The 11,029-nt window shown below is 42.4% G+C and overlaps 1 protein-coding gene across 4 annotated transcripts in view; it reads left to right on the forward strand.

The window, feature by feature from the left end:
• The first annotated feature begins 3,882 nt into the window (after positions 1 to 3,882).
• Positions 3,883 to 11,029, forward strand: part of MSMO1 (methylsterol monooxygenase 1) — a 16,300-nt gene continuing 9,153 nt past the window's right edge. The window contains exons 1-2 of one of the 4 annotated variants that reach the window (XM_012811840.2): positions 3,883 to 3,954; positions 8,943 to 9,228. In XM_012811840.2, the coding sequence (XP_012667294.1) occupies positions 8,974 to 9,228 (255 nt within the window). In that variant the 5' untranslated portion in view covers positions 3,883 to 3,954; positions 8,943 to 8,973. The other 3 variants (XM_023519477.1, XM_023519475.1, XM_023519476.1) reach the window with 3 other exon arrangements.

An 11,029-nucleotide genomic window follows, 5' to 3' on the forward strand; every position in this document is an offset into this window, starting at 1 on the left:
TCACAGTGTACGTGATTTTTCACAATTGAGTTCAAAGTTAAGTTTTTCTGTTCTTTTGTAAAATTTGCATTTTCTAACTTTATAAATCTGTGTATTTAATTGGTTGCCAGCGTAACTTGTAAGACAAGACTATTAAGTCAGTAACACTGAAAATTATTTTCCCAAAAAAAGTAACCTTAACTGTCAAGAAAAGTCTCTTAAGAATTGCTGAAATTAACCTTTTTTTTTCTTTTTTATTTCAGATTGCTACCAGGGTACAAATGTTTAGGTTACAGTGTTTTCATTTCTGAGGTAAAGTTTTAGTTGAGCCCTTAATGCAGGGGGCTGCTGACCACCTCACGTTGTGCACTGAAATGAAACTTTTTATATTTTTATGTCACTGATGTGGGCCGGACACAAGATGAAAACAGGTAACCTTGGACCAAAAAGAAAATTAAAGAAAAAAATACATACTCTGAAGTGACTAAGAAATAAATTGTGATTTTGATGCCAAATAAAAGGAATTCAAGAAATGAGAGTAGAGGAGTGGGGTAGGCAGTTGAGGTGCTGGACACAGTAGGAGGAGGTGGGATGGGGTGGAATGGGATGCTGTGATCGTTCCTCTGGAATTTGAAAGGTTAGCACGAGCCCTCACCACAACAGTTGATAATTAAAGGGAAAGATGCCTGTGATAACATTTCTCTGTAGTTATTACAGAGTTCAAATTTAAACATAGAACATAGCCTTAGTTGAACTTTCTATGACAAGAATTTAATCAGAAAAAGCCTATACTCACTTGATGAAAACATGAATTTCTGCATTATTGTGGCCTCTAAGCATATCCTTTGTCACCAGATTTGTTGAGAGTCTGATGAACTTGGAGCACTGTTAGCTGTTTCTGACAGAAGCCTTGAGAAAAAAGGTGTGAGGTTGTTACCTGTACTGATCATTTCTAAACACTGATATTCCATGAAACTCTGTGGATCTATCAGTTAAAGATTTATCTAAACGTTTTAAAGTAAATTTTCTTAAATTATAATCTATTTTGGTAACAGTCTGAAGTAGTTAACATATTAATACATAGGTCACTGAAAGTTTTGGGACAGGCTGTGTTATGGTCCACTATTTCACTTCCAAGCAACACCATGGACAGCGTCCTTTTTATTTGACCGGTGCAGATTTCAACTTGCTGGGCTTATTGGTGTTGCTGGGAGGGCTTCGTTTGTTTTTCTGTCTGGGTGGATTTTACTTTTCTTGATTATTGTGTGTCTCAAAGCTTTTGTAATGACCCACATACCTCTTTGTCTTTACTTTGTCTTTTTGAAGCCTTAATAGCTATACCATAGTTGTTGAGGTTCTCAGTATCTGCATTCACTGCTGTGATTTCAGAGTCTTTTCTTTCCTCATGCAACCTTTGTCTTTCCCATTTGAAAAGTCTTGGGTTTTTATTTTTTTTAAGACATAAAAGCATACTCAGCTTGTTCTAATATGGTATGAAAAAGGTCAGAAGTGAAAGCAGAGAGGTGTCTTAGAAATCCTCCCCAAAAAGCAGTTCCAGGTGTGAGCAGAGCTCAAGGCTGGATAGGTATGAAGCAGCTCCTCTTGGGTCTGGCCACTCTGGTGGCTAAGGTGGGTATGCTGTCAGGAGACTGTTGAATCTCTCCCGGTGTCTTACGGACTCTGGGTATGATCCCTGATACTGTCTCCTTGTTGACCCTTACAACATGAGGACCCATATATATGTATATAATCTCAGCTGTTGATGAGTTACAAAACTTACTCTCTGGAGTGTAAAAGGGCAGCATAACATTACATAGCAATGTGCTACAGCTGATCGCCTCCTAATGCCACCAGTGCCTCCCTTTGGAAAGGAGGCTACGTGGGAGAATGGAACCATAGTTCGCGTTACAATTCTGGGGTTTGATCCTGGCTTCAAGTGTGGCATATTGGCGAGTGCATGGGCATGGAAATCAGATGGGTGTGGGTTTGCAGCCCTTTCTCAGTTGCTGGCTGTAATTTTCAGCACATTACTTAACCTCTGACGCTTAACGTTGTCTTTTAAATGGCAACAGTAGTGTCGATGTCACAAGGTTATTGTTGAGTTTGAAAGAAACACAGCGACCCACGGTAATTTCCAGCTGTTGTTCCTGAGCTCGCGTTTCTTCATCATAGGGGAATAAGTGAGTTGAGCTGCTATATATGTACTTCTAGCTCGAAATCTCCACAAAGTTTAAAATAATTTGACCCTTCCATACACATAACACCTGGTGCTGATTTAGAAAATGTCAACTGTGATAAAACTAAATCAGAAATAACCGATATTAACTGAGCACTTGTTTGCCAGGTACTGTTCAAAGCTCTACATAGAGCATTTAATCAATCATGGTAAGGAACTCTGAGAGGTGTAGATGTTGTCACAATACTCATTTTACAGAAGTGCAAATAGGACTTAGAGAATTTAAGTAATTGACTGTATAGGGCGCGCTCCTTACTCAACAGAGGACTGCGGGCTTGAGCAGAGGGAAAAGCTGGGCCAATAGTTATGCAGTCAGCGTAAACCTCAGTCAATAGCAGTGCGGTCAATCTACCACCTCAGCCAATAGCGGGAGCTCAGGAGCTGTGTGACCAAGCAAAGCGGTGTTAACCTTGGGTTGAGGTGTGAGTTTTTACACCCCTCTGTCAGTTTGTGGACTCTGGCTGTTCCCTGGAAAGCGCGGGTGCGGGGGCTCTCTGCAGTGCTCCGCAGCCGGAGAATGCTTGCTCGAGTCTTGCACAGGGGTCCGGCCGGGCGCACTCTACAGGACCGGGCGGTGCGCCGCCGCACGTACTACAGGACGGGGGTTCGGGCGGTGCTCCGCAGCGCACACTACAGGATGGGTCCGGTAGTGCACCGCCCCGCGCACTACAGGACGGCGCGCGTCTTCCTGCGCAGGCCCTGGGCTCCGACTCCGAATACTCAAGGGAAGATTCCATTTCTTTTAATTTGATGTGACCTTTGTCAGGACGATTGACAAAGAAGGTGCTAAACATAGTTAAGTGAGTAGAGGTCACACTGAACCTAAAAGACACTTAAAGAGGAAACCTTTAGGAGACGGCAGCTGAATTGATGAGGAGGAGAGGAGGTGGCTGATGGCGGAAGATCCAGTTTGAGCAAAGGCAGGGAGGAAACAGCATCCTGTTTTCAAAAACGGTATAGAAAGGGCACCGTAAATATGTAGTTGTTAATTATACCTTAATAAAGCTGGAGGAAAGGCCTCAGTAGAGGGCCCGTGCACTCACTCGGAGGGCTGAGGCGAACTCAGAGCCACGGATGAAGGTGCGAGTCGGGCCCCCGTCCCGGCGCTCGTCCTCCTGCACCGGGACCGGCAACACCCGCAGAGTGAGATCAGGGGCCTAACGCCTGGGTGTAGTGCTTTCATCCGCAAAATGAGTATAATTCCCACACAAAATATCCGTAGATTGTAGAGACAAGGTAGAAGAAAGAGCTAAATGTATAAGGTAGACCAGAGGCGTCCGGAAATACAAAACAGTGGAAACTCATTACACTATTTATTTTCTTCGTCAGTTTCAGCTACTTAGTTGCCGCGAAGCTCAGACCGGAAGCCAAAGCCCTACGTGCGCGATCCGCAGGGAGCGGCTGTCGCCATGGCGACACCGGCGGGTGGGGCGGCCGCGGGTTCCACCCCCATCACGCCGCCGCGCGCGCCCGTGCTGTCCCGCTTGCCCGCGCCAGCCATTGGCTGGCCGTGCAGGTCTCACTATCCTCACTCCATCCACGGAGCCAATGGAGGGGCCCGCCAGGGATCTACTGCCTCTGGTCACAAAACGCAGGCGAACGCACAGACCAATCACTGCACCGAGAAGGCGGGCGGAATCCTCACTGCCCAATTACCGCAGGAGGGACTGGCTGAGGCAGGTGACTGGGCCCTGCAGTCAGCTGGTGACCGGCCAGGTGAGGGGAGCTTCTAGCGACTGGTGAGCAAGGAAGCCGGTTCCGCGGCTCTGCGAGGTTCAGCGCTGCGGGAGTGAAGCGAGGACGCGCACGCGGGCGGGACGCGGAACCCCAAGGGGTGGACTGGGACTCTAGCGGCATGCGGGGGTGGGGAAGGTGCGTGCTCGGCCGGAAGGAAGCGGTGCGCGTGGAGTGAGGCTCTTAAGTGGTGGGACCCGGCTAGGGCGTGTTTCTTGCTCGCTAGAGAGTGTGCTGTTTTCAAGAGACGAGACGTGTGCGACAGTCACAGAGCAGGGTGACAGCGATGAAGGGTGTACAAAGACAGAGGACCACAAGGAAGACGAGGTGTGGGGTCGGGCGGGGCGTGGAAGGGAGGTTGCTGAAAGATGAATAGGAGTAGGGTGGGAGGACATGGCCGGGTAAGGAACGATGTTTCCGTGGGCAGAGGAGTGGTCAGACGCAGGAGCGTGGAACGTCGATCCCGAGCAAACGATGGGTGCAAGAAGACTGCCTAACAGGGCTCCTGTGCATTGCAGAGGGCTTGGTCTTTGGCTGCAGGAATGGCATTCCCTTGAACTCGGAGTGTTTTAGGGAGTTTATGATGTTAACGTGTATCCTGGCGTTGTGACTTACAGGTAGGATTTAAGAAGGACGAACTTGGACGCAAGGCAGCAGGTGTTTAGTTGGGTTAGTGTGTGAAGACTTAGATCAAGACAGCATGAGGGGGAGACTTAAAACATTCTAAGTGAGGTGACTAGGTGATGGTGCAGTTCACCAAGGTAGGCGTTAAAGGAGGTAGAGAGTATCTGGGAGAGAGTTTGTGAGACGTTAAAGGAGGTGGAGAGTATCTGGGGCAGAGTTTGTGAGGCCCAGTTGCTGAACTTTTGGACACGTCGAGTTTGCTATGCCTTAGACTGTCTAATTGGATTTGGCTGGTGGGCTTTTGGATAGTCATATCCTGGAGTTCAAAGGAGAGGGTTAAAGATAGAGATGGTGGGCATCACTGTAGTTTTTTGTTTTTTTTTTTTTGAAACAGAGCCTCAAGCTGTCCCCCTGGGTAGAGTGCTGTGGCATCACAGCTCACAGCAACGTCCAACTCCTGGGTTCAAGCGAGTCTCCTGCCTCAGTCTCCCAAGTAGCTGGGACCACAGGCGCCCACTACAATGCCCTGCTATTTTTGGTTGCAGCCGTCATTGTTGTTTGGCGGCCCGGACTGGATTCAGACCTGCCACCTTAGGTGTATGTGGCTGGCACCTTAGCCACTTGAGCCACAGGCACTGAGCCATCACTGTAGTTTTAAAACAGAAAATAGAGCATTCAGGGCAATCTGAAATAGTTAGAAGGGAGTAAAGAAGGCATCACTGGGAAACTTTCCAGCCTTGTATGTCAAATCTTTCTTTCTCAAAAGCTATACCACAGACACAATGAATTGGAAAGTGCTGTATTCTTTCTCATCTCTTGGTCGAGTCTTTGGAGCTGCTGTTCCCTCCTTAAAACATCTTCCTTCCAAAGTTTGATTTAGATAGCGTCTTTCTCTAGAAAGCTTATAATGTTATGATGCTTTGGATACTTCTTGATATCCTCAAGAGATTTTGTTTTATGAAGTCAGGCGAGGGCAGCAGCTACTGTTTGAGACTGTGCATGGTGAGCACAAATTAACTATTTGTCATTGAGTCCCAAGAACCAAGGAAGGGGAATGTTTCCTCTGGAAGGAGAGTATCTTCAAGATTGGTCAACTAAAATAACTCCAAAGAATGTTGGATTTAGTATGAAGGGGTTCCTTAGTGATTTTACTAAGAGTAAGTTCAGTGCAGTGATGACAGAAGAAAGCAGACTGCAGTTGCTAGAGAGTAAATGGGAAAGAAAAAAGTGACAATTTATGTAGAGTACTCTTTTTAGGAGGCTTGGATAAACTATAACAATTATTTTCCTAATACTGTAATATTTGTGGTGTGCTTTATTACTTTTGATTACAGTGTGGTTTAATGGATGAGCACATGGGCTCTCCCACTTAGCATTTGTGTGGCTTTGGGAAGGTTCCCTAATCTTTCTAAACCTCAGGTTTTCATCTGTAATAAGATGGGGATAATAAAAGTACCTGCCTTGTGATGGTGTAGTCAAGATTGAAGTTAAAATGTAGAGTGCGTGCAGCCAGCTTAGAACACAGTGTCAAGTAATTGTCAACTGCTTGTAGCTAAGATGTTCCAGGTCCTGTGCTGAGCATTTCACTGTCATTATCTGTTGGACTCACTGCAAGAACTATTGTTACTATCTACTCCCGCGCTTGCTAAAACTGCCTCCCAGAGAGCTTATGTAATTTGTTCGAGGTCACACAGCTAGTAAGTAGTATTTGGTCAACGTTGTCAAATTTGGAAATTCCTCAAGACAAACAAGGATTGGAATGTTTGTCTGATTTTGCACCTTAGAAGAACGGGGAAGACATGTTGGTGGGGGATTGCAAATAGTCTGGGGAGTGATGTGTGTGTGGTTAAGTTGATTGGTTCAAAGAGAGAAATGAGACAGTCTGAGAGATACTAGAGGTTGGAAGTGTTGAGTATGTTTTCAGACTTGAGGGAATGTACCCAGTGAAAAGGAAGGGATGAAAGAGGAGAAAGGATAAGTGACGCGACAATTCCTTTTTTAAAATTATTTTGATAATTAAAAATTTAAGAGTATTGCAAGGCTACACACATTTTGTATACATAATTGGCTTTTGTACATTTTAAGTCAAAAGTTGAATGTCCTACACCCAGAATGTGTGCATTGTACCAGTTACTTGTGAATTTACCCAGCTCTTCCAAGCCCTTGCCATCTACTTGATTTCCACTGAGTTTTACGTCCATGCTGTGTCGTTGTGTCAGTCCACTAGTTCTGGTTTAGTAGTGATACCTGTGGACAAGAATGGTTTCCACTTCATCCAGATTGTTAGGAAAGATACTAGCTCATCGTTTTTTTGTTTGTTTGTTTGTTTGTTTGTTTGATGGCTGAGTATTAGTCTGTGGTACATTTTCTACATTTTATTAATTAGCAATGGACAGTTTTTGATGAGGTAAGACAAGAACTCAAGGGAACTAGTCAGTCTTAGAAGAGAGGATGAGTGAGCAAAGAGAAATTTTGAAGTTGGAATGGCATGGCTGGAACCCTGTAGTCCCTGGTGTAAGTCACTGGAGAATGAGTAGGACAGAAGAATAAGGAGGGGAAGTGAATTCCAAGGCTTGAAGAAGTTGACTGAGCTTCTCAGTATCTCCTATGTAGATGGGATAAAAGGCCAATCTGGGGAATGGGGAGCATTTGAAACATTATCAAGACCTCTCCTGAGGATATAGATTATCTGTTTTTGAGTGGTCCATCATAATTCAAAAATGAGAAACTGGAGTGAATATTTCTGAGAAAGTGGAGTGAATATTTCTAGGAAAGTGGCTTAGTTTTTTTTGTTTTTGATTAGTGACCTTATTAGGCTTATTTATGATATAAGTGGAACATGCTCAATAATATTTAAGTTGTACAGGACGCATAAAGTGGAAAGTAAGATTTTCCTCCTTTCTCCTGTGACATTCCCACAACCTCCTTTCCTAGAGGTCACCACTCTAAATTTCCCTTTGTTCTTTTGTGTGTTTTCTGTTTGTGTGTTTCCATATGGACATATGCATCACAGTGCATAGATGAAAGGCATATCCTTTTTACAGAAACATAAGTGAGGCTCTTGTACACACACATGTATTATTCCGTAACTTGTTATTTAGATTAATATGATCTTAGACATCTTTTCTAAGGAGAACACATCCATCTTACTCATTCTTTTAAATGGCTATAGAATTGTCTATGGAAAGAATTAACAGAATTCATATAACTTGTTGATGGATTATTTATGTTTTGTTTTCATTTTATTGTCTTTGTTTTTGCTATTATAAACAGTGCTTTCTGCTAGCTTAGCACATCTGTCCTTTGAATAAGAAAATGGCTGGGTCAAAGAATGGATTCATCTTGAGTTATGGTAGATAATGCTAATTTTTCTCAGCTGATAAAACTGATTTATTACTCCACCAACAATATACAATGATGCATATTTCCTCACACCCTTACCAGCATGCAGCACTATTAAATATTTAAAGATTTACCTTTCAGGCAAAAAGTATCTGTTTTGGGGTGAAATTAAGCTTCTTATTTGTTTAGTGATCATTTATCTTTATTTCTCTTAGAACTGCTTGTGAATGGAACGGCCTCTGCCATTTTTCTCTTGGATTTTTAGTCTTTTTCTAAGGCACACTTTTTAGCTCTTTGTTATAAAAAATGTTGGTTCTCCCAGTTTGTCATTTTGTGCTTGACCTTGTTTATGACTGTCTTTTTATTCCTTGGTCAGAAAGTATTTAATTTTTATGTAGTCATATTTGACAGGCTTTTTCTTTATAGGTTGTTTCGGTTATAAGTACACTTTTTTTTTTTGAGACAGTCTCACTATGTCGCTCTCCATAGTCTCCCTCAGCCCAACCTGAAACTCTTGGGCTTAAGTGATTCTCTTACCTCGGCCTCCCAAGTAGCTGGGATTACAAGCTCCTGCCACAACACCTGGCTATTTTTTTGTTGGAATTGTCATTGTTGTTTAGCTGGCCCAGGCTGGGTTTGTACCCAACAGCCTCGGTGCATGTGGCTGGCGCCATAACCACTGTGCTACAGGCACCAAGCTTATTAGTACACTTTTAAACCCAACTATTCATTTAAATCAGAAGTTTTTCTATAGAGGCCACGCTGTGAATCTTTAAAGATAGTTCAGAATTTCTTTTCCACTGTTGTTCTTTCAGATACTGCTCTGAAAAATAACATTGGTTTTTAAAGGATTATTTACAAACTGAGATGAGGATGCTATCCAGTAGATTTTTTTTTAGTCATGTAGAACCTGAAAAATTGGTACTCCCTTAGTAATGATCATTGTTAAAATGATCAGAAGATGCATTTTAAAAACTATTTTGGAAGCTCATCATTTAGCTTATTTGTTTATTTATTTATTTTACAGAATTAAAAGGCTGTCTGCAGAGAGCTGAAAAATGGCAGCAAATCAAAGTGTCGGCATCTTTAGCTCGGCTTCCTTGGCGGTGGAGTATGTAGATTCTCTTTTACCTGAGAACCCCTTACAAGAGCCGTTTAAAAATGCTTGGAACTATATGCTGGATAATTACACAAAGTTCCAGATTGCAACCTGGGGATCTCTCATGGTTCATGAAGTCCTTTATTTCTTGTTCAGTTTACCTGGATTTTTATTTCAATTTATTCCTTACATGAAGAAGTATAAAATTCAGAAGGTGAGTACAAGGCACTGGAAATGGATATTATCGTTAGTGCTGTTGAAGATTTTGAAAGTATATATAGCTTTATTTTGAGAGACTTTAAATCAGTGATGTCCATCAGAAATATAACAATACCACATATACATGTATAATTTAAAATTTTCTAGTAGAATATTTAGAAAGGGTAAAAAGAAATGGGAAAATTAATTTTCATAAGTTTGTTAACTCAGTAAATGTAAACTGTTATTTTAATTAGTGATCAAAATTAAAAAATGCTTAATGAGATATTTTATATTCTTATTTTAATAATAAGACTTCACAATCTGGTATGTATTTCACCTTACTTTTAGCACATCTTATTCTGGACTGATCATATGTAAAGTGTTCAGTAGACACGACTGCTCCTGTACTAAGCTGCACTGTCGCTGACCATTAGTGGTAATACTTCAAGAATAGTCTGTTAAGTAGGACTGTAAGTAGATGTGGTGTTTATTGAATTTGGGTTTATAAAATCAAAGTTTTAAACTGGCTGGAAAGGAAGGTATGTTGATTTGTGGGTATTATTTTGCAATTCACTCCAGCCTCAGATGTTCCAACAAATCTAGTGAAGGTTAATATGCTAAGACCTTGATCAAGATACTTTCTGGCCCAGGCCGCGTTTGGACCCACCTAAATATATGGTGGGTTCTGTAGCATTCATATCCCAAAGGAAGAGACAACACTCCTGGTTTCTAAGTATCTCCTTCACTGCACTCAGCGTCCCGGGAGAACCCACCATGCACAGGACAGGGAGGACTCTGCTACCACGTGGGCTGTGAGCTGGACACAATTCCCAGAAGAATCTGGAGTAGCTTATTTAGAGAGAGAGGTGATTTATCAGCCCTAGGTAACCCATGATAGTTCCTAATGATGTTTACTTTCCGAAAAAGTTGTGCCAAACTAAAACTCAAGGGTACGCAGCCTCAGGAAAGTAGATACTTTGAGAGTGCTCACCTGTGGAAGGTAAATTACATTCACTTGGCATGGTTGGCGGCCTGCATCCATAGGTTCCACATCTCTGTGTTCAATCTTCTGTAGATTGAAAATACTCAGGACAAAAAACTGTGTGTGTCCTGAGCAGGTACAGACTTCTTTTTCTTGCCATTAGTCTCTAAACAATACAGTATAGCAATTACTTACTTGTTACTTGTGAATAACATTCACAACCTGAATGTTATGTAAGTAATTATAAGTGATTTGGAGATGATTTAATGTACACGAAAGGATGTAGGTTATATGCAAATGCTGTGTTATTTTATATCAGGGACTTGAGCACCCTTGGTTTTTGGTATTTGTGAAAAGTCCTAGAACCAATCCCTGTAGGAACCGAGGAACAACTGTATGCTATGTGGGTGGCTGGGGTACACACATTCTCTCTTCAGTCTGTCAGGTTCCAGCGAGCCCCACAATCACAAGCATTCACATTAATCCTCTCTGGGAATAACACAGTCACTGAGGACTCCAGGCTAAAGGAGGGAAGAGTTCGGACAAAAGGGGAGGGAATAAAACGGGATATGACCTAAAGGAGAATATCGTGTTACCTTCAACTAAGGTTACAAGTTCCAATGTGCTTTCTGTAAAAGCTCCTGCTTTGAAAGGCAGAATTCAGTTTGAATGTGTAAGTTCTAATGCATCTTTAGATTGATTCTGGCTACTGTGTTAAAGAAGTAGATCCTGCAAGGTCTATTTTACCCACTGATTTATTTATAAGACTCATTCATTGTATGGCTGGGCAGGAAAAGGCTTCCTAATTGACTCATTGGATTTTTTTTTTTTT

This window comes from Otolemur garnettii, unplaced genomic scaffold (genome assembly GCF_000181295.1).
Source record: "Otolemur garnettii isolate 467f Iridium unplaced genomic scaffold, OtoGar3 scaffold00177, whole genome shotgun sequence".
NCBI lineage: Eukaryota > Metazoa > Chordata > Mammalia > Primates > Galagidae > Otolemur > Otolemur garnettii.